The sequence below is a fragment of the Pezoporus flaviventris genome, unplaced genomic scaffold (assembly GCF_033815535.1).
Source record: "Pezoporus flaviventris isolate CSIRO_AGI_PZ_B2104156 unplaced genomic scaffold, CSIRO_AGI_Pfla_v1 ptg000031l, whole genome shotgun sequence".
NCBI lineage: Eukaryota > Metazoa > Chordata > Aves > Psittaciformes > Psittacidae > Pezoporus > Pezoporus flaviventris.
The window spans coordinates 19746054-19770319 of NW_026892579.1; the positions used below are offsets into that span (position 1 = coordinate 19746054).

At 37.3% G+C, this 24266-nt stretch overlaps 1 protein-coding gene across 1 annotated transcript in view; it reads left to right on the forward strand.

The window, feature by feature from the left end:
* The window catches only part of ME1 (malic enzyme 1), a 169866-nt gene that overhangs the window by 34211 nt on the left and 111389 nt on the right, over positions 1–24266 (forward strand). Inside the window, exons 2-3 of the mRNA XM_061460391.1 lie at positions 6189–6322; positions 12911–13060. Coding sequence (XP_061316375.1) covers positions 6189–6322; positions 12911–13060 — 284 coding nt within the window. The remainder of the gene's footprint in view (positions 1–6188; positions 6323–12910; positions 13061–24266) is intronic.

The window sequence follows — 24266 nt, forward strand, 5'->3', positions numbered from 1 at the left end:
GCTCTCCTTTTTTTGCTTTCTCCTTCCTCCTCCCAGCCAGGGTAGTTACCTGTGTGTAATTGGCTTTTCAAACTTCAGTGTGGGTACTTAGTATCAGGATTCTCTGCTATTTTGGAGAGCTCGAATGAAAGCCAAGGTACAAACAAAACGGCAAGGAAAACAAAATGACAGTTCCTCTGCTGAAGAAGGTAATGGATTGCTCATCATCAGTTTGTATACTGATTTTTAAACAATAATCCAAAATGCATAATTCAGAGCTAACCAATGTGCCTCACTAAATGTCCTAATGGCGATCTAAGCATAGTTTTGGGGAAAATAACATTTTTTTGGAAAATAGAAGTTCTGTCTCACCGCTGAATTTTCTATTTGCAGTCTAATAATGATGTAGGTAATGTTTGCATTACAACTGGTTACTGATCTTTGTTTCTGAAAATTTGTTGAGCTTTTTTCTCTCTGGGTTGCCAGAAGGTTGCAACAGAAAGCTTGTCTTTTCATATTCACTTTTCATTTCTTAACTCAGTGCTGCCCATCTTCAAACTGTGGTCATCATATCCTTTCCTCTTAGCAACTTGTAATGGTATTTGTCATCTTTCTCCTTTGTCTCCATGAATGCCATGAAAAGGATTATTTTGGTTCTCTAAAATTTTAATAATCTTAATTTTTTTTTTTCTTAATCAAAATTGGATTCAGCTATTCAAGCCCTTCTGTTGCAGATAATTTTTACCACAGATCATTTCTAAGAAGAAAAATGAAGGTCTAAGTTAATGTAAATTGACAAGTTGCAGGGCATTTTTTTCCTCGGGTCCTAAAGAAGATGCCTGAAGACAAACAGTCTGGCCTATAGGGTATGCTGCAGAAGAGATGTTCATCCAGATAGCTGCATTAGTTGCCTGTGCTTGTAATATTTTTGGCAGTCATGACAAGAATGGGTAGAGAAATCAGCGCTAACATCTTTAGCCATATATACTGCTCCAACCCAAGTGCTTTGCCATGAACCACATTTGTTTTTAGCAGAATGAGTTTCTTACACAGTGTGTGCTCTGATTAGTTATTCTAACTATTTCCTGGCATATTGTGCCTTGATACGAGCGTTGGACATGGTGTATTTTTCTGGTTTCTCTGAAGTCATATTCAGATAATAAAAATGCAAAGTGGAGGGGAAATGCTTGTAGCTCATACCTAGCAGGTCTATACATAAGGGTTTTTTTGTTTCCTTAGCCTAAGAAGTTTTTTTTTTGTAAAATAAAGCAAAATTAAATTTTTTAATTAATTTTGACTTGGATTCTTCTTAACAATATTAGAGTAGTATGAGAAGCCAAAATTACTGAAGCAAAAGCTTGACCAGCAGAAGAATTGCTTGCAAGCAGTTATGCATATGACACAAAGATCATGTTTTCCCAAAGACTGTGTCTGGTTCTGCTGTTGAATTTCTCCTGGAGACAACCGTGTGCATAAAGTGGTGTGAGCAGTATGGAATGATGTGTGACTGGCAAGTGGTAGTGATGCCACTGATTTTTTTCTTTTGGGACATCTTGAGGAAAATATTCCTGTCCAGTAACTGGAGGATGTTTTCAATCTGTCAGCCAAAAGCATTAGTTTGCATTTCCTTTTTTTTTTAATCTATTTTTTTTCTTAGGAATATGGAATTGCAGGTTTCTGTAAGTCTGTTTGTTCAAAGAATTGATTCAGATCTTGAACAGACTTGAATTTCAGGCAGCTGTGGGATCTTCTCTAGCTTTATCTGGCAGACTGCTCCCTGGCCTCTTTAACTCTGCTCAGGGTTACCAACTGCTGCGGTGGGAGGCTGCAAGAGGTGGCATAGAGCCAACAATCCCATTCCAGTCATGGCAACAGATGTTGTGCATTTCTGAGTCCCTCAGACTGGGTGGTTCCTTCATGGTATCTTTGAAATTGGTTCACTGCACTGCTATGATTTAGATGTACAGAATGAGTTTTTTATTGGAGACTTTTGGGTTTATTTTCTTTTTTCTTAGTTTTTGAATGGTCTCTGAGACAATGAGAAACTTACTTGTCTGTTGTCCCCAGAATATTCTAGGTACTGTGATTTTTCTGTGATAGTATCTTAGATCAGCAGAGATGTCTTTCCTGTAGAATAGACAGTACTTCTAGATATACTTCTGTGCTACACCTTTTTACCTTCCTCTTCACTTCTTCCTTCCTCCCTTCATGGATCCAGTCAGTTCAAATATGTATCTGTAGTACTTGAATTTGGATGTTGGTGTTGATGGTTATCTCCTGAGTCCCAGGGATGACCTGAAGTCTTACATGCCTTGATCTGCTCCTACCAGAAGCTGGGGGGAGAGTCACACAGAGAACCTTGGATGAGGACATGGTTTCATCTTCTAAGCCAGCCTCCATCTGGATGATGCCAAGCTAATAGCTTTGTGCCATACCTACAGTGAGGTGGACAGAAGGAAATAAGCTTTTTTTTTTTTTTAAATGAATAGAAGCTTCTAAAAATGGAAATTTTGGCCTAGAGGGCTAGGTCTGGAAAGAAATGGGAGGGGGATCCCTGCAATGAATACTGTTTGGAGATGGTTCTGGCTACCCTTTGAAGCTGAATCTCAGTAGCACATAGATAGGATGCACACGTTACTTTAGTGCACTCTCTTTTTCTTAAGAAGTTTACATAAACTTAGCAATTACATGAGCTTTCAGATATGCTATCTGAACAAGATCTGTGTCATCGCAATCTAATTTGTATTGAGAGATAAGACTTGTCTTTGCTAACTATGAACAATGGCTGAGACAGCTCCTGAAATATTTTGAATGTGCTCTCTATCTTTTCAATCACTGCTTGAGAATTCAGTTGAAAGCCAGTGCATAAAGGTATCTGATAGAACATTATGTTGTGCTGTTTATTCTGTATTAGGGCTTTTCAGTACTGCAGCTGAAAAGAGAATTGATGCATATTGAGCTACATTAAAACAAACTTGTGGTTGAGGGCTTTTAGGGGAAGAGAGAGGCTGGGCAGAGGGCATATAAGAGGACAGTTAAGAACTGAGTTGATAAACTGATAGTGGTTAAATAATGACAGAATACTGAGCAATGTGCAGTAATAGAAATCACTGCTACACTTACAAAACTCCACAATATTACAAATAGAGAGATGAATTCTAGATTAAATGTATTTGCAATGAGTATTTGCAAATAAAAAAAAACCCAGAGAACTTTCTGTACAGTTCATAATATGAGATGGCATTTGTATCTAAGGAGCAATAAAAAACCTCAACCCAACAGTTCAAACAAAAGGTTTGTGAGAAAGGAAGATCATGAAGTGACTGAAGAACAACTTAGTTTTACCAAAACCAGAGCATATAAAGAAGCGTATGAAACGCAGTCCTTAAAGAACTGCAAACTCTTACCTGGGAGGCTTAATAATAACTCTAATTTTCATCTCTGTGATGTATATGTTACCTTTTGGTGGCATAAAGCAGTGAATAACTCAAAACAAATTAGGCTTCTGCTTTTAGACTGTTATGTTGTTGTTCGTGGACATTTTCTTTGTAATACAGAGTGCAAAATAAAAATGTCCACATCTTTTATTACAGTTTGGGTGCACTTTAGGCGTTTGAAATCTGTCCCATCCAGGTGCACACAAAATCCGGATTTCAGGAAGAGAAAGGATTGGGTAAAGCAAGCTGGACCTAGAGCCCTCTCTGCTGGATGGCTGGGAAACAACATTTCAAACAGGAAAAAAATAAGAATTCTGATGTAGAAAAGAAAATCTGTGAGGCTAGTGCAAGAAATCTAGACATAAACGACAAAAATTATGTAGTTGAGCTCTTCCTGTTATAAACAGATGAAAGAACATACATTTATTGCATAAAATTGCCTTCTTTTATTGAATCATCAGGAAATCTTTTTTACTGATAACTCTTTTCTTTTGAGCTTGTATTGTATCTGAGGGCTAAAAAGGAACTAACATTCCCTCTTACAAATTAGAAAAAATCATTGTATCTGTGCCAAAGAAGAGTATGCAAGTAAAGCATTTTAAAACCACGTATAGCATAGGAGGGGCAGATGGGTGTGGTATTTTTGTAGTGATGCCCAAAAGAAATTAACACTTACTGTAGAAGCTGTAGCAAGATGTGGAAAATATGCTATCCCAAGACAAAGTACCTTTTTAAAAGGGCACTTGGCAAGATGTATCAGCTTTTCATGTGACTGTTTGAAATATATTTTCCAGTAAGAGGGGAAACCCTATCGTAGTAATTCAAGTTCCTATCTTATTCCTGAGGTGAAGGCAAACACAGGCTTTTGAATATTTTTCTTTCAGAAAATTTGACTGAGACTGGGGAAAAGAGAGATGCAGATAAGTGAATTGCCTCTTTATTGCCAGCACTAAGAAATCCACTGAAGCTATGCAGTTCCCTAAGGCACATCCATTTGGAACTGATGCTGAAGTGTGTGTGTGTGTGTGTGAGAGCACACATGCACAGCTTTTACGTGTTTTTTTTTTTTTTTTAAGTCAGAGAAAGTTTACTGGATATGAGAGGGGTCAACACTGAATATACTTGTGGGAAATGTCGACTCTCCCTTCTTCCATGGTCTTTCAAATGTGGTAGCAGCTGAAGACACTCATGACATATCTGGACACAGAAAATTCATGTAGAGACGGGAGAAAACAGGGTTTGTGTATACTTTCTGGGAAACCATTGGAATCTGTGTGCATGGAAAACAGTTATTGACCTTTATTAAACTTGGTTTATGTGTGGGAGAAGCATGTTCTGGAAATGTTTGATGTTTGGTAAAGCATTCGTAATGAAATTTCTTTTTCTTATTTTATTTGTCTACTTTTTTTCAAACAACAGTAATATAAGCATTTTAAAATTGTTTAGATTAAAAATACCTTAAGAAGTATAGCTTAGTAAGAGACAGGAAGATTTTGATAGTATGTTTTTCTTGCTTGAAAGTAAGACCTGTGAGGTGAGTGTTCTTTGGGGAAAGGGAGGTAAAAGTAGGGAGAAGCCTGTCCAGTTAAGCAGACTGACTGCTACGAATTTATCATGTATCACCCAATAGGTGTGCAAAAGGCAGTAATGGCATTGGGTAAAGGACTGTGAATTTGTTCTCTTCAAAAGGCAAGAGCAGTTCAAATGTAGGATGATCTGCCAGTACTGCTTCTGATGTGGAAGCAGTGCAGGCGTGATGCCAAAGGAGGGCCGAACATGTCTGAGGAGCCACCAACCAGTGGGTATAATGTGAAACAAATAGATGGAGATTTCATAGGTCATTTATGGAAGAAACTCCTCTGACATTCCTTTTTATCCTCTAAAACTGTCAAATGTCTGATTGTGTCCATCAGTCCTGCCTGGCTGTAGTTACTATCACAAAGTAAAGCTTCAGTAGTCAGAGTACTTGGTACTACCGTGCTAAACCCATGGTAATATTTCTGCTGTTAAGGCATCCTCTTTCTTACAATAGCTTGCATAATTTCTGAAGATCTGTTGGACCAGACAGACCTCGTTAGAGCAGCTATTTAGCAGTCTCTGCCAGTCCACAAGTTGGATTTATGTATTAAGCATTCTCTGACTGTTCATGTAACATACTAAATACTTTTAAATGTCTTTTCTGGATGTAATAAGGAAATTCAGTAATTCTGTACAGACTTTTCTTACTGTAACTGAATGTGAATTTGAAAAACAGACTAAGTTTGCATCGAACTCACTATCACCGTGTTTCTGTTGACTGACTTCATTAGGCTCTTTGACTATAAAATGATACCGATGACTTTATTGTACCACAGAGTTGTGTTAAAAATTTGTATGAAAATTTGAGATATCTTGAAAAATTTCCAACTATTAAAAGCAAAATTTTTACACTGAAGATGAAAATGCTTTGTGTTTAGAAGATAGCCAGAAAAATGACTGACTGAGAATATACTGCTGCTCTCTTCAGCTGTAACTTAATAATTTTGCAGGTAACAGTTTTGCAGTGTCAGAATACCTTAACTCATTCTTTGCTGGGATGAAGTTTTGTACTATACAGGCCTGTTCTCTTATGACTCAATAAAAACTTTTTCCAAAATCATTGCATAATTAATTATGTTTAATATTAAATATTTTTTCTGATGCTGACTTTACCTGTGCTATATTTTGCTGCAGTATTTTATTAAAAGGGTTATGTCATATATAAGTATATCTGGTTTTTATTTTTCTTTTCAGGGCATGGCTTTTACCTTGGAGGAGAGGCAGCAGTTGAATATTCATGGATTATTGCCACCTTGTTTTCTCGGTCAAGATGCCCAGGTTTATAGTATTCTTCAGAATTTTGAAAGGCTGACATGTGACCTAGACAGGTAAAGTATGGCTATGAAACTTTATCCTATTTATCAAACCATAAGTCCCTTATATTTTTCAGTGGTACTACAGATGAAATTTTGTGGTTTTTTTTTCTGAGCAATGGTGGTTGATGATTTAGAATCATTAAGCTAACTTTATACTTGTGCTAAAATGCTTTCTTCCAAAAATCAGCCTCTAAACTGTAATATTCCAGTGCTGTTCATATGAACTTACTATTTTCAATAACCAAATGATACAAAATTGTATTGTGGGAATACTTTGCAGAAAACTTGCTCTATTGTGTTAAAAGAAAGAAAAGAAAAATCTCTTTTGAGAGTTGGGGAGGGAAGGAGCATTTTTAACTTAATCCACATACAATGGAGACAAATAATACAAAGTAAAAGTACATATAAATATGTTTACAAATAAATGTAAATAAAATGCAGACTTTTTCCCCTAAATCTGTCCCTGTTAATGTCTGTATATGATTAATTAAAAACTCAACGTCATTATTTTCCACCTATGAGTCTTCTATTGCATTTTCTCTTTTCCAAATAAATAGTTGGGTAAGGAAGACATTTGTTTCCTGCTCCTGTGACCAGACACTTCTAAAATAGAAGTGCAAACATTATATTGCATCCATGTGTCTCGAGCATTAGACTGTAGCTCATCGTTTTATACCATAAAGCCAGTTTGTCGTGTAATGTCGTGACGTTGTACTGTGCAGCTTTGCACAGTATGCTATTTTTGTAAGTAGAGTTTTAGTGATGTACTTCAGGTGAGAAAACTAGTCGGCCTTTGGTTCATAGAAATAACTTTTTTATTCTCACTAATAATATGATCACTAGTCAAAATATTTCAATTAAGAATTCAATAATTAAAATCATAAAATATCTAAAAGCTGTACTTATTTCCCAGTCTTATTCTGTGGCTTGTGGCACTGGTATTTTCTCTACCAAAATTTTTGGTCCAGGTATTTGTATCTTCTCCTTCCCATTTTGTATGAATAAACAGTGTGGCTCCATTTATAATCCTGGATAAACTGGGCTGGAGTCTCCATCCTTGGAGATATTAAAAACCTGATTGAATGTAGTCCTGGACAACCTGCTCTAGTTGACTCTGCTTTGAGTAAGGGATTGGATGAGGGGTCTCCAGAGGTTCCTTCTGACGTCAGCTAGGCTATAATTTCATAACACAGATCTATAACAATTAAGAAATAAGCTTTCAGAGGTAATCTTGGAATAATACGAATTTGGGTAAATTATCAGGCTGGCCCATAAGCATTTATAATTTTATAAATCCACACCTCCTTTCCCTCCAAATGAAATTGTTTCTATAAGAAATCATATGTACATTTTGTACAAACAGTCAGCAGGCCTAGATTGAGTATTCACATCATGCAATGCTTTGGTAAAGATATATTTTCCTCTTATGTTAATAGGGCACTATATTGCTGTGTTGTTTTGTCCAGTTTTTAGCAAAATAAATTTTTTTTTGAGTTACATTAAAGACCACTGATGGAAAGGCTTTGTAACATTTGCATGCACAAGATACTTCCTTTGAAGACTGTCAATGATGACATCTTGGGCTCCTTTGCAGAGATAAAAACCACTTGTGTGATGAGCGTGCCAAAACTTGCACATGCAAAATGTGATTTTGCAGCTGTGTTTGAAATTGTCAGACCCTTGACTTGCATTGGAGTATGTCAGTAGAAACCCTGCTCTGAGAACACATGCATTACCATGTGTGGGAGCTCAGGCCTTCAAGGCAATAAGCAAACTCTGGTCTCCTGTACTTATACTCGTAGCATAGCACTTTAAAGGGAAGAGTGACTGTGATCCTGCCGCAGTTACTCCTCGAATACCTTTACTGATGGAGAATACTAGAAAACATTGACTGTGTAAAGTGCTCCTTTTACAGGCAGGTGCTCAAGAACAGCCTTGCATAAGAGCTTGCATCTGTTGCTTTCTACTGAATGTAAATCTACTAATTCTAAAAAAAAAAACCCCACATTTCCTCCAGTATGCATCTGGCATAGTCTTTGCTTCCATAGGAACAAGGATTGAAAAGAGATAAAGGGAAGCTGTTTTTTTTTGTCCTAGAGCATGGGTTTGATAGTAGGTGTATAGCTGTGTGTTTTATGTCCAAATACAAAAGATTAAGCACAAGCATTTGAATACTGCAGAGGTGGAAGCTGTTAAGTACCTTAGACAAAAAGGTATTGTCTGATGAAACATTAATGCTGTGTATCGCAGCATCTGACACTGGAAGAATTGTAGCTTGCCTTGGTTTTGACTGGCAAGAGTGTGTGTGTAAATTCATAATGCTAAGCTGATAGTACCATGGCATGACATGTTTTGGCACAGATGGAAATCTTTTGCTGACTTGCAGCATGGAATTGCTGTATTCTGAAATACCAAGACTTCATACACAAAATAAATGTGAAACAGCAGCAAATACATTGCCTGGTATGCTTGGCAAAAAGCAAGCCAATAACAGGAAATAATTCTGTTCCTCTAACTTAATTTGGAAAAGCTGCAATGGGTTCTGCAAGTAATTGAATTTTCTTTTTTTTCTTTCCCCTGTATGGTCTAAGTTGTCTTTCTTCTTACTCTATGTTGATTTTGGTCGATGAGAAACTTAACAAGAGCCTGCTTCAGTGTGTGCTCGCGGCCCAGAAAGCCAACCGTATCCTGGGCTGCATCAAAAGGAGCGTGACCAGCAGGTCAAAGGAGGTGATCCTGCCCCTCTACTCTCGTGAGACCTCACCTGGAGTGTTGTGTGCAGTTCTGGTGTCCTCAACATAAAAGGGACATGGAACTGTTGGAACAAGTCCAGAGGAGGGCCATGAGGATGATCAGGGGACTGGAGCACCTCCTGTATGAAGATATGCTGAGGAAGTTGGGGCTGTTCAGCCTGGAGCCTTCCAGTATCTGAAGGGGGCCTGTAGGGATGCTGGGGAGGGTCTCTTCATTGGGGACTATAGTGACAGGACAAGGGGTAACGGGTTAAAACTTAAAGAGGGGAAGTTTAGATTGGATATAAGGAAGAAGTTTTTTACTGTAAGGGTGGTGAGGCACTGGAATGGGTTGCCTAAGGAAGTTGTGAATGCTCCATCCCTGGCAGTGTTCAAGGCCAGGTTGGACGAAGCCTTGGGGGGCATGGTTTAGTGTGAAGTGTCCCTACCCATGGCAGGGGGATTGGAGCTAGACGATCTTAAGGTCCTTTCCAACCCTAACAATTCTATGATTCTATGCTTCTATGACACTGAAATTGTTACCCCTCACACAGCCAAATCTTCTGCCTAGTCTTTTCTTTCTTCAAAGAGTCACACTGATAAAATGTTACACTGGATGTGTGAGCATTAGGAGAGGTGCAATCAAATCACTTTTCCTGAGAATGCTGTTATTTTTTTTTTCTTGAAGTTTTCTGTCTTTAATAACATTTCTGTATAGATAGTGATGATGCATAGTAATGGAGCTTAATTATCTTAGGTTAAAATTTAGGTTAATTATTATAGGTTAAAAATAATAGCATTTCCTCCCACTTTATTTGCTCTCATGTTTTGCAAGATAAGAGCAAATAAATCTTTTGTATTTTTTGTTGTTGTTGTCTTTTGTTGTTATGGTGTTTTTTTTTTTGTTACTATTCCATTTTGTCTTGTAAAATGCATTGCCAGTGATGGTACAGCCAGTTATCCTAAGGAATTATCAGTAATTTTCTAATAGTTATATTGGTTTTCTTCTGGATTTTGATGATATTTGGTTTATATCCTTTTGTTGCTACTGTACTTCATTCCCTTTGTAATAGCAGACTAACAAGAAAATTTCTTAGGTGAATTAAAGGCAAGGTGGAGAAGTGACATACTGAAATTTGAATGCTTGGCAATCTCCTATCTCTTACTTGCCAGGCCTTGGTTTTTATCCTCTGAAACTATTCCCTGAAATTTCGTTCAAGACTCCTTGTCTGAGGACAGATAATATTCTTCTCCCTTTTTATAGCACAAATGATTGTTCTGAGTGTTTATTGCTTGTTTTCACTATGTTTTCAATTAAGTGTGGGGTTCTGTAAAAGATTCCATTAAATACTTTGTTTTAAAAATATCTTTTTTTTTTTTTCCTAACACAATGCTGAAAACCACTTCATGCTTTTAGTTGTGTAAATTACTTGCTAAAAGATGCATACTTGTTTAATGCATTATAACCAACACCACATTGAGTGTGAAGCATTTTTGGTTTTCCACTTACGAAAGAATTTTTGACAAAGTCAGTACCCCTGAGCAAGTTACTGTGCCAAGAAAGAAGTGGTATTTTATACCTGCCACTGAAAAGTAGCTTTCTGATCAAAATTATTCTTTTCTGGAAATGTTTTTCACTTTCTTATATTATTTCTTATGCTGATTTGGGTACAGCCAAGTATGTAATAGTTGAAGGTATAAACAGTATGCAGTTATTATTGTTGGATTTTCTTTAGCATATTCTAAATGTAGAAGTGGTATGATAAATGCAGATAAGAAAACAACCCCTCAATTTAATGCTATAGGACAGTAAAAACAAAATGGGGAATTTTGCCAAATAGCTTTTTGTTTTGAAGCCCTTGAGGATGCCTTTTGCTAAACCTTTAATTACTTCCGTAAAAGAAGCTGTGCCTGACCCATCCCTGGCAGTGTTCAAGGCCAGGTTTGATGGGGCTTTGAGCAACCGGGTCCAGTGGAAGGGGTCCCTGCCTTGTGGCAAAGGGTTGCAACTAGATGATCTTAAAGCCTCCTTCCAATCCAAACCATTCTATGATTATGATTTAAAATGCTCCAAGAATTCAAAGATATTGAATGATATGCTATATCGTAATGAAACACTGGAAAAATGAAAGGTTAGTGGGGAAATGCAATAACAGAAAACAAACTTTTGTATGTTTGTATATATTTGTAGCTGAAAACTACAAGTGCAGGATATAATTTAACCTTGGAGAACAGTAAAATGTGTATGATGGAAGGTAGCTCAGGATATCTTATGGTGATGGTGTTCAGACTACATCTTCAACTCTTTGGTTTCTAGATCTTTATCTGTTTAGGGTCTAAAGTACCCTTGGTGACACAAAGAGAGGGACACCATTTTGCCTTACTTCTGTCACTTCATTGCAGTACCGCTAAATGGACAGTATTAGCTTTGCTTATAGCAATTGCTAAAGGTTTATATAGCAGATCGTGAGAGAAATGCTTCCCTTATACAGGAATAAACAAGCTAAGTGTGAACAAAACAAATGCAGATTTACTAAGCTGTTCATTGTTAGACATTTACCTGAGTATATTTCTGTCTTCCCAAAGCATGAATTAGATTTTATTGATGCATATAATGCATAAGCATCCTGAATGAAAGTTCATGTAAATACTATTTAAGCACACAAACCTCCAGGCTTTTGGAATGAATGTGTTGTATACATTTCCTCAACGCTTGTGTAGTAAAATAATAGGAATATCAAACTTTTGGAGTGTAGTAGTAAATCATTGTAAATGAAAAAAAAAAAAAAACAACCCACAACCCACCAACAAAATCACACCCCCCCCCCAAACAGCATATGTATGTTGTATGCATAAATTGTATGCATAAATTAAGTTGAAGTTTTTATGGAAGCTTTTTGATATAGAAGACTACTTAATTTCTTAAGTAATACTTAACCTTACTAAAACTAGTGAATAGAGAGGTGAGCTTTAGGATCATCGAATTCCTAAATATTAAGTGTTCACAAAGTGACTGGGGTCATACCTGTGTGAACTAATGTAACCTGAAGTCACTCATAGATTTGTATCATCCGTCATCCTCAGCATTGAAATATGGTTTCCTAGTTGGGATGTTGGAGCAGTAGTATATTTATTCAAGACTAAAGTGATGGTAGTCAAAAGTAGATCAAGCTAAGCATGAACTCTTTTCACTCTTGTTTCTCTGATTATTTTTTTTTTCCTTATTGGTTTTCTTTTTAAATATAGAAATTCTTCAAATGCCGTCAAAACTTGATTTCCATTAAGAGATAAAATATTTCAGATTTCATTACTAACACAGACTTAAGGGATGAAAGGCTGTATGTGTATGCTTTGTTTTTAAAAGCTTTGTCTGCAGTACTCAGGTAGACATTTGAGGTATTTATTTGAGGTATTAGTCTGGATTTAAGAGAAATTTCTGTCAAGTCAAGAGCAGCAAAAGCTAACATTTTTAGTTTCGTTTTTGGGGGCAAGAAAGTAAGCTTGTTTAAGTTTTACTTAGTGGTGGTCTTATTTCAAGTGGAACAACTGATCTGAATGGATTAGGTTCTGACAGGCCAAATACTCAATTGCAGCATAATGTTTTATACCTTAGAGGGATTATCTTCCTTTATATGTAGTGTTTGTCAACTTTGTGATGTTTTCAGCTTCTCTCTGTCTCAACCAGTTTGTTATCTTTTGTGTCTGAACCATTTTGTGCTAGTAAGACAAGGAAGAGTTCAAATACTCTTAACAAGAAAGAAGCTGTTATAGAACGAACATAGCTTCAGTTGATTATCTAAACACCTATGTATTTTGGAGTTTACGTTATATGTTCACTTGATGTCTAATTATATATAATTCTCCACAGATACATTCTACTAATGAGTCTTCAGGATCGAAATGAAAAGCTTTTCTATAAAGTGCTGACTTCTGATATTGAAAGGTTCATGCCTATTGTTTATACTCCCACCGTGGGACTGGCTTGCCAGCAATACGGTTTAGCATTTCGGAGGCCAAGGTAAGTAAGTGTATACTTCAAATAAAAGTAATTGTATCTTATTTTCCACTTGGCAGATTTCTGTAAGGGTTTTCTAACATAGCTGAATGTAAGACGAAACTGAAATGATAATTAAAATTATGCTTTTGATGTCCATTAAATAATAATTTGTATTGCATTAAGAGGGCAAATAGTTGTTTTAGTTGTATTAAAACATGGGTACATTTTTATCTTGTTAACGTTTTTGGAATCCTAGTTGCATGTTACAAGACTAGAGAAGAACGGATCTTTAGTCTTAGAATAATTTACTTGCAGACATCTTGAAAATAATCAGCATCATCAAAGTGTCCTTCTCATTGCTTAGAAATGTATTGTTTCATAGGTTGGTTGCTGGAATTCTTTTATTCTGTATACAATATCTGTATTTATAGAGTGATGAGGAAGTAGTATGAAAGAAGGATATGTTTCTCTGCACCTTTGAACATCAGCTCACAGAGCATGAGATTTACGATGGTTACTGTTAGAGAACCTTGTGTGTACCAGTGCCTTCAAGTGCAAACTGGAACAACGCTTTGGAATCTTCTGTACGATTTTCTGGCAAAAGAAGAGATAAATGGGCTGTATGTGCATAGCTCTGTTAACAGACATGGGTTTTTACAGTCAAGGCATTGATGGAAAATAAGAAGCTTGCAAGATGAAAGGGAACAAATGACTGCTCACAAATCTTCAGCAGGAGGTATTTGAGGGAGAAGACTTATGGCTTCAGGGTTTTGTTGTTATTAATGTAAAAATCATTTTGGCCTTGTGACTGACAGAATGAGTCAGGACCATCTGGCCAACTGCAGAAAACAAGAATTCCCACTTCTATGCACATTAAAAAGTTCAAAAAGACCTCAAGAATGCTTACTTAAACCTGTTTAACAATCTGGCTTTCAGGTGCCTCTCCTAGCCAGAGAATTCATCTCCTCCCCCCCACCTCTCCCCTCCCTCAGTATTGAACACCACAGTAATTTTATCGCCCTTGAAGGAAGTGCTAAAATGGAAATTAAGTCTTTGCTTAAGCTGGTCTCATTGCCCCTTGTTTTTGATATCCAGTGCTGTATAAGATATTGCACAAGGACTACCTCTGCACATGCATGTACTTCTCACTTTCCCCCCAGACCTGTGGAAAAAAAAACACACCCCAGTTAAATTAGGCAACAGTTCAGCTGTCAGTCTGTGACTGTTGAGACACAGCTTGCAAAGGCAACTGAAACAATTCACCAGCTCCCGTTAGAGTTTTCAGACTCCTGATCCTCATTCTTCAGTCTGAACCTTAGCACACTCTAGACATGGGGAAAAAAATGATTGGTGAGTTAGGGACAGGGAGAGGGAGCACTTCAACTTTTTGTCTTCTTTTTTCTTTTATTATTATTTGGTGGAATTTTTATCTGCAGAGGACTTAGAAAAATGCCTTATTTTTTCTCCTCTAGATATTAAGACTGAAGTCCTAGTTTGCATAGCTCTGTCACTAATAAATTTATCTATATAGTTAACTTGAAACAAATTACACTATAGCATCCAGTTAACATATATATTGGGAAACAAGGAATTCTGAATTATCTCATGCAACTAAGCCACTCTTTATCATCTCCTGTAATGACAACTGAGTAGACTTTAAAACTTTGTGAATTTGTTTGAATCATTAATATATGTCATCACAAGCTTACACTTTATTTTCCTTTTAGTTTTAGATATGATATAAAAAACTTTCAAAAGCAAGGCATAATAGCAGTAATGCATACATTGTGCAGACTTTGGAATAGCAAGCTGAACTCTCTCAAGTCAGCAAATGACTGCAAAATAAAACTACCAGTGCATATAACAGTGCATGTTCCCTGTGGATTTTCCTTCGTTCTACTTTAAAAATCTTGTTATTCTGGCACACAGGTAGCGGAATTCTGATGAAATATTTAGCTATTCTGAGCAGTGACAGTGATGATCCAAGTGCTCATTGAGCATCCTTATATTTGTATGTTCTTGAAAGTATGGTTTTATTTACCAGTATTGGAATGAAGACTGATTTTTTTTCTCCCCAAAAAGTATTCATTTCCTTATAGAAAATGAGCAAATTCAAGGTAGATTATACTACTGAGATGATTTCTGTCCTTTATCATTCAAGTTAAAAATTACATAGCTTTATAGGACATCCCATAATTTAATATTTAATAGTGTTTTTCACTGCAGTTGTGCTGCTAATTAATGAATGACATTTTAAACAATATTAAATCATGTTTTAACTGATATGTCTCTTGGTATTCAGTTGTATTCTTGAGCTACTGAAGTCAGCCTTGGCTATATTCATCAGTCTCCTGCTTCCCCAACTACATGTGTGCTTTCTGTGCGTGACTGTCTGGAGAGATGTACAAGATATTTATAGAAGTCTGGTTTTATTTCTAGTCCTGCTGAATTGCCTCACTACTTTCAAATACGTGCTTTTAATGACTCATTGAAGTAAACATGGCTGAAAAACGTGTACAGTCTTCTGTCTGATGAGGATATCATATATATATATATTTTTACTTACGAGCAAAATGTCATCTGCCAAGTCAGATGCTTATTCCTCCCTGTAAAGTTCCCAACTGTTATGTTCATGTTATCTCACTACCTCCTCTCATTTTTGTCCACCACCCAGCTGATGCCAGTGTTTATCAGAGGTGTTGGAGGAAAGGACTGAAAAGAATTTTCTTTTTGACAGACACTTTGCTGCTTAGGAAATACCTCTCCTTTGTGATCTTCCACTGTGATCTATTACAGAGATCTGTTTTTTTCTAAGAAAAACTTTTTTTAAATTATTCCAAAATCAACTGTGCAAAGCGATCAATTTCATTTGGTTTGAAATTATATTCTAGACTGACTCATTTAGTATTAAGCATTATATATTAGCATCCCTCATAAACAGCATCCTCTGTGGATTGTACTCACAGAGAATTTAACATACAGAAGGAGGAGTAAAAGATAAACTCTTGTTCAATCTATACATTATCATGTTTTTTATTAATTCATTTTTTCAGTTACAGTTCATGAGAGAGAATTGTAGTTGTTCATCAGTAAGAACTGTGTATCTGTTTTATGCTGACTCATATCTAAATGCTGTCTTTACTGATGTGAATTTTTTCTTTCAGAATGTTTTTTATTTCAAAATATTTTTCTTACTGTTTCTTCTTACAGCTCAGGAAACATTTGATATTTCATAGTTTAGATATCTTATTAGAAACAGACTCGTTTGCATAGGCAAATAAGTTAATTACCAAAGTGCTACAGCTTATATTTATCACACTAGAAGCTGCAAGGCAATATCTTCCTATGCAGTTTAAATGTGCAAGGGTTTGTTTTTTCTATTAGTTTTATTTATGTTCTGAAGTGAGTTTCAAGCCTCTGGCTCACAAGTTATGTCTTCAGGCAAGGAATAATGGAAATTAATTTAGGGCTTACAAAATAGGTGTCTCATGGGATCATTAAATGAGATCATCTTCTGCGACTCTCTTACATCTTCTGAGAAGATTATAGAGGCTCACATGATGTGGTTACAGTTATAGAAGGACACAGTGGCTCAGGCAAGATGTTTTTCATCCTGAAGCAGTATTTTGCAATTATAGAATAAACATTCATGGCTGACCAGCTGAACATCTGATTAAGAAACATTTCTCAAGAGAGCCAGCTGCAAAGTAATCTGACTCACTGGTTTGAAGCTTGCCTGGGTAATTGACATTTGTTTGTAAAATTGAAACTCAACTCAAGATTGCGTGTACTTGCTCATTCAGCTTAAAAATTCAGCATATTTAAGCTGAATATTCAGCGTAAAATGCACCAGTTTTCATGAATGAGTGTTCTTCTAGAATTAAACAGTACAGATCTGATAACATACCTGTAACGTGCACCTGCCTACACCACATAGTTCCAGAAACATAATTTAGAAGACCAGTATCACTAGTCTTCCTCACAACCTTTGAGGAGGATGAGAGAAGAAAGAGGCTTCTCCAGGGGGTAGGTCAGAAAAGTAATTTGGACCTGTAGAGAGAAAAGCTCTAAAGGCTTACACTGGAAATGTGATGGAGTTGTGGTTTTATTGCAGTAATCAGGCTATCTGTAAGGGTGTTATTTCAGAATTTCTACCAGGTGGTCGTTTTTTGGTGCACAGTTTCTAGCTGTCATTTAAAAATACATTCCTAAGGTAATAAATTCTTCAGTTGCTCAAAGCATGTCCATACGTATGACAACTTTTGCTGACTTACCAAGAAACAATCTATTTCTATAAATGGATTTCTGAAATATCAGTTCTTTCATCCAAAAAGAATAAATATGGGAAAGCTCAATGGAAATTTCCTCCAAGAATCCAAAATCAACTTTTTATATTGTGTAGAGAACACCCAGGAGTTTAAGGTTCTTGTGTAAACTCGGCATTCAGAGAGAGGGGGAAAAATTGCCAAGTATTGCTCTGCTGAAGACTTTGGATGTTGTTAAAATGTTAGGTGACTGTTTATGTGTTTCCATTCCTAGAAGGAAAAGCCATTTCAAACAGAATATGAACAGAGCCAGCCCTGGTAACAATTGCAGCCACACAGGCATGGCAGGGTTCCTTTGAAATAACTTCCTGATGCAGTCACACTCTGTCAAGCTGACTAGGAATGATTTTTGAAGTAACTATATTGAATCTGATGCTGCGTACTGAAGATACAGATGTAATCTCTTAAAAGGCAAAGTATGTCAGCCTAAACTTTGAAGCTATGTTTTTTTTTCTTTTTTTTTTTAAAAACTGTATATAAGCAGATCTTGTCCACCAAACTGTTCTCATGGAAGTTTTCTTCTTAATAAGTCTTTCAACTCTGTCTTTCTTGTTTTCCTTCCTCACAAATGACTGGCATATCTAGAGGTCTCTTACCCCGAGGCTAAGCAAGATTACATTTTTGAGCTGACTTTTAACAAGTATTTAAAAATTTTGTTTGGTTTAACTCTGTTAATATTTTTACAGAGCACTTGGAATGTTATTAACAGTCTTTAGTAGCAACTTTTCAGAAGGCAATTTATCATGCTAAATACTCAGTTTACAAATGCTGATATTATACCAGATTGCTGCCTCATTGAAGTGCATGACTGGCTGAGCAGATACAAATCTGAGACAGGTTCCTTCCTCCGTATTCCTCGCAAGGAATGTATTTATTTACATTTATTGTAGGTATTTGTATTTACAGCGGTTCAGATGCACTGTACTAAATGTAACTGCTGCAAGCGCGAGTTCTTTTTTTTATTGCCATAGTAATGTTTACATAGGGAGATTGCCAGCTGCAAGATAGCATTTTTTTTTAATAAAGAAAATTAATTAGAGAATAGGGAAATATTTATTTCCTGTGACAGAACACACAAAGACCTTGGCGGCAGAAGTTGAAGTCTGTTTGCCATCACAAGGTTGATCCTGTGGTACATTTCACATTTTTTTGTTGTTGTTTCTAATGAGGCTTTCATTGGAGTCTAGATTTTTCTTTTTCTTAATTTCATTGGATGCCTTTGACATCCAGATATCTTCAGAAACCAGATTTGGTTTAAAGGAGGCCAAAATCTTGTCATGTACTCCTGGATCACATGAACCAGGAAAGTTCAGTTCCTGGTGCTTCTTGCTGAATGTCTCCCCCTGAGATACATGGCATTTTCTTAATTGGGACCAGAAGGCCTGGATTCATTTGACCTATCTTCTTCACCAGTATAACTGCCCCCTTAGATTTCTTTTTAGCACATCTAGATGTTTTTTCACAGGCAAAGCAGATATATATATTTGTAGAGACTGTCTTAATCTGATTGTTATTATGGATAATTGTCTTAGTAGCTTCATGTAGATAACACTGATTATTGTGTAACATCAAATTATATTAAAATATATAACAGAGCAATAGTTTCAGAGTTATTTCTCCTAGCAGTTTTAATCTGAAAACTATGCAGAATTGTCATCTGGCAGCGTAAAAAGAAAGTATTTTGATTTTTTTTTTTACATGGTCTCTTGTAAGGGCTTGATCCTTATGGCAGTCTCCGAAAGGAAAATGTGTTGTAATAAAGACATAAAATACAGCAAAAGGCTTCTTTGAAATAGCCTGTTGGAGTTCCATTCTCCAACAGATACTGGTGTGGGTTGTGTGTACTAACAACATGGCTCAGGTGAATTATTCCAACTGAGAATTAGCATAGCTGTAGCATTTCTTCTAATTTTAGACAATCTTTCTCTTACTGACTTCAAAAGCTTGATGATCATTGGCAGTTGAACCCCCTCAGCAAGCACTTTTGAAATATGTGTTTGTCATTTTCACTTCTGTCTCTTGTGAACAGTGGTCGACACTTTCTAGGCAGCTTTTGTCTTAGTTTTTTGTTGTTTTGTTTGTTGGCTTTCTTTTTTTTTTTAATAACCTTTCTATTTAGTTCAAACACCATGACATCTCATGACACCCAGTAATTCTGTTCTTTGGCATGCTCCAGTCTGCTCTGTTACCCTCATCAAGCTAAAACATTTTGCTTCCTTGGTTCGAAAGAAAGGCTAATGGATCCTCCTAGCATAACATGTCCTGGTCTGAGAAGTTGGAAAAGGAGAATTTGCACAGCATGAGATGTTGAATTTTTCTCCTCTTCTAGACTCTCTTCTGGAAACACACTATGCTGGAATGTGTCCAACGTGGTCTGTCAGCAGGCAGTAATGCTGGGGAGGTGGAAGGTGTGAGAATCTTGCGTAGAAGATGTCAGTTTGCCTCACTTTGGTCTTGGAGTACTCTGTAAATGTTAAGCCGATTTCTCATTATAAGAAATAATTGAATGAAAAAAAGTTATGTCTTGTTTTTTGAAAATATTAGGACATTTGTTAGGTTATACGTGTACAGTAATCTGTTTTTTTTTCCTGAATTGTGTTAAATTCATGGCTTTTGGTAATATTTTGGCAATAGGTTTCACCATTTAGTTACAGTGTCAATTACTCTATTTTCATTAAACATGTGCCTCAGAATAAAATTGTGAGTGATTAGCCTGTGCTGAACTGAGGCTGCATAGTCTTGACCTAGCATTATGAAATACAGCGTCCTACATGCAGTGTTATTTTTTTTGTATGTACTCAGTGCTTGCATGTAGATATTACCTACAGCATTAGTGGAAGAGGATGGTATTTGAAGAAGTCATGCTTTGAGTTACTCTTTCATTTAGTCTTGTCTGAGTTGGGGCTTTATGTGTTATTAGTCTCTTCCTACTCTCATGAGCCGTGCACATGATTTCTTATGCAGGTAATCTTCCAGGGGCTTTTCATCATGGTCATAAAAGCTTTGTCCTAAAACACATCACAAGCATGGAATTTTTTGCTCTCAGACCCAAGTTTGTACCTCTTGATGGTGCATTGCTCTGTTTTTTCTGGAGGGAGTACATCTGGGCTGTGAGCAGGAGGAAATGAGGCCATCCCTACTCCAAACATGACTCCCAAAATGTTTGGCAGCCGTCAGTGTTTGGTTTTTTTCTTTCCCTTTTTAGCACAGTCTTCTGAGGAAGACAGCTAGCAAGCCTTAGGGCTCTTCTACAGATACTCTTGTCGGTTTCTGTGCCAGAGCATCAAAATTAAACTACTGGCCATGCCTGTGTGTTTTGCCTGGTCCATTTTCTTCACACAGTCCTGGATATTTCCAGGGGATTTCTCTCCTCATTTAGTTTGTATTGTTATTTTTTGCACATTTCCATTATCTTTTTCTCTGAGGTTAAACCAGAAAGTTTTCCCTCCTCCATGGGTTTGGAGGACTCAAATTTATCTCTTCAAGAGTGTCTACACTCTGAGCCAATGGGAAATTACTTCTGTGGGTTTTAGTTTATGATGATTATCTTCTCATATCCCTGTTGAGAGAGTCTCCAGAAACAAAGACATTTCTTACTGATGCATTTCACCACATGGGAAATACAGTTTGAGTGACATACTAATGCAGTATTAGTATATATTTTATTAGACCCTTCTCATTTGATGTGTTATAACAGTCATCTCGTGGATCTACGTGCAGAGGACTGGACAGAAAGTACATGATCCCACGTTAAATGTCTTTACTCTGACTAATCTTTTCTCTCTAATGCCAATACCACATAAAAGGTAAGCTATATCCTTTTCAGCAAATAAATTGTATGATTGCATCTTTTAAAATAGGGTTTTGTTTGTTGTTTTTTTTTTTTGCAAGTTTCATATCAATAACTGGGACTTGTACCATATATATAACAACATCACTCTTCAATGTCTTTTTTGTTTCCTGCATTTTTAGAGAGATTTTGACTCTATGCCAACCCTTCTGGTTACAGGCTTTCAGATTTCCTAAAGTAGTACACTCATTAATGAAATGTCCTTTAAGGGCAGAGATTTTACTTAGTTTTCACACCTTGACAAGGCCAGAGACTTATGAGTGACACTGAAGTATCAGGTAATACAGTACGGCAGAGGTCTACTCTTTGGCTCTGTCCTACTCTATTCAAGTAATATTTATCTTCCAAAATTTTCCCCTCATGAAACAGCCTCTTTAAACCTGCCAGATTTATACAAGTCCTTAACTGTCAACATCATTTGGCCCCCAAAACAAACCTTTTAAGAGTCACTTGCTTCCTTAAGAGAGCCATGACTTCCCTTAGTTAACACCTTTTCAAGGACAGACTGTCAAATGCCACTCAGTGTTTGCAGATGGATGGTACTTCATAGAAACATGGTTTGAGTTGGAAAGGACCTTAAGACCATCTAGTTCCAACCCCCTGCCGTGGGCAGGGAAATCTCACACTAAACCATGTCACTGATGGCTTTGTCCAGCCTGGCCTTGAATGCTGCCAGGGATGGAGCATTCACAACATCTGTGGGCAACCCATTCCAGTGCCTCACCACCCTCACAGTGAAGAACCTCTTCCTTGTATATAACCTGAACTTCCCCTGTTGAAGTTTTAATCCATTGCTTCTTGTTCTATCACTGCAGTCCCTGATGAAGAGTCCCTGTCCAGCATCCTTGTAGGCCCCCTTCAGGTATTCCCTTCATGAGTTTGCGCTACCCCTGGACTGTTTATGTGTTTTTCACCCGATTGTTCCCACTAGTTTGTCAAGCACTGCAGGGCGACCTGCTCCAGATGTGGGGTGTGGGAAGTTTTGGAAATAGCCAACCCTACACCTTGGGATCCCTGCTGTGTGGCCACCCGCATGCCCTCAAGGACAAGTGAGGCCACTTCTTTACCTCTTGTACAAAATGATAGCTATAATTGCCTCCCAGCTGGACTGGGGGGCTTTGAACAGCCCTGAAGTGACCTGCAGTTGACAGTAGTTTGCATATTGCATCCATTCCACTGGGCTGAAATTTTGCACCATCCTTGCACGCATTTACAGCAATGCAAACAAGTGGCATCTTGCACCATGTGAACAAGCAGGATGGTCCAAGATTTTTTTTCTGGTGTCTTACCAGTCTTTGAAACAGGAACTTGAATTTTCAGCTTTTCTTGTCTAAGGAGTGTGGATGCCTTTGTGGATCCTCTAGGACTGTGCCCAGAGTAAAGTGAGGAATAGAACTGATTCTGGTGGCTCCAGCATAAAGCATGTGATAGTTTTGGTTTTAAGATCTGAATCCCTTGCGTTGGAGACTCAAACTTCTTTGCAGTTAGTGATCTCCAGTACCTTGTTGTCAGCTTTACACCAAAATGTCTCAAGCCCTAATCATTTGGACTGGCTTTCAGGAGAAGAACAGGTTCATTTTAATCTTTAGGAGCATACTTAGTAATAACAAATATATTTCTGCCATCAGTTTCAATTGACCCATATTTTGCTTCAGGGATCTGGCCATCACATCGCTGCTTATGACATATATGCTAGTTTACTACTAGGCTCCTCTCTAGAACAATGCAGTTGGTTTGCTGTAGGAGATCAGGTAAATCTTTCAGTGCAGCCAAATACAGCCAGAAACCATAAAGTTATAATCTACTTTATCTGTGGATAATAAATGGTCTAGGTTTTGGTGAAAAGAGGTTAGGAACAGAGGAGAAGCCACAGCTTATTTACTGATGCGGTTGTACACACCTTCAGTGTCAGACATGCTTTTAGACTGACAATATTGGGTCCTTCTAGAAGACGTATTTTATCTTGCGGTGTGCTGAGACATCTAAAGGACTCTGAAAGAGGGGGACAGGAATTGTATGGAGGCTTTGAAGTAGTTACAACGAAATCACTTTTTCTCAGTAAGTGGTGTTCATTGCACAACTGGAGTCAGCTGATCTGAACTTCAGCAGCTGTGCCTTCTTTGCTGAGTGTTTCTACACTAGACACCTGTGCTAATGGCTAGTTAATGCTTATGTTGAACTTGCTGTTGCTGGGGCATTAGGAGTTGTTTACATTTTGGATAGCAGTCCTTCGGTTTTCATAAGAGTGCCTATCCTGAAATCCTCCTAGAGGAGGTAACACTCCCCAGGGCAAGCACTGCAAAGGTTGCTTTGAAGGGTGCACTTACATATGGAGGAGCACTTAACAGAAGAAGAACTGCTACTTTTTTTTAGCTGTTAGCAAGCCGTGGAAATGTGAAGGGTGTGCAATCACAGGCTATACTCTTACCCTTCTGTGTGCTATTTAAACTTGCAATTCATTGCTTGGGAAGTACTAAGAAAAAAAGGCTTTTTGCTTTCTCCCTTCCTAAGGCTAATCTGTGGAAGGGAAAGGGTGTACTTCCAGATACAAATGTGATATAAAGGAAAAAAAAATGTTATTATTGCATGTATTTACCAGCAGCAGGGGTGTATGAGTTGGCAATGTGAGGACGTACCAAACAACTGTTACAGGTGACTGACAAGCATTTAGTGTGGCGGTTTGGTTTGTTTTTTCTGTTTTATACCTGCCTCTCCCTCTAGGTAGAGAGGTTTATCCAAGTCCCCAGTAATTCCCATTTCTGTCTCCTGATACTGCAAAATGAGGCACGAGTATTTTAGATGAGACACCAGTGACTTAGTAACATAACAATACTTCATTAGCTCATTCTGTATGTATCCCAGCCCATGCCCAGATGATGTTTTCCTTTAGGGGTGTGCTTACACTGGAATTTCTCCAGCTCTCATTTTCTGTACATTTGTTGCACGTTCTTTGGCACCACCCAAATCCCCTGCTTACATATTCAGCGTCTTCGCTGTTCAATAATACTCTCATTACTCAGCAGTCCAACATCATCTCGTTGCATTTCCAATA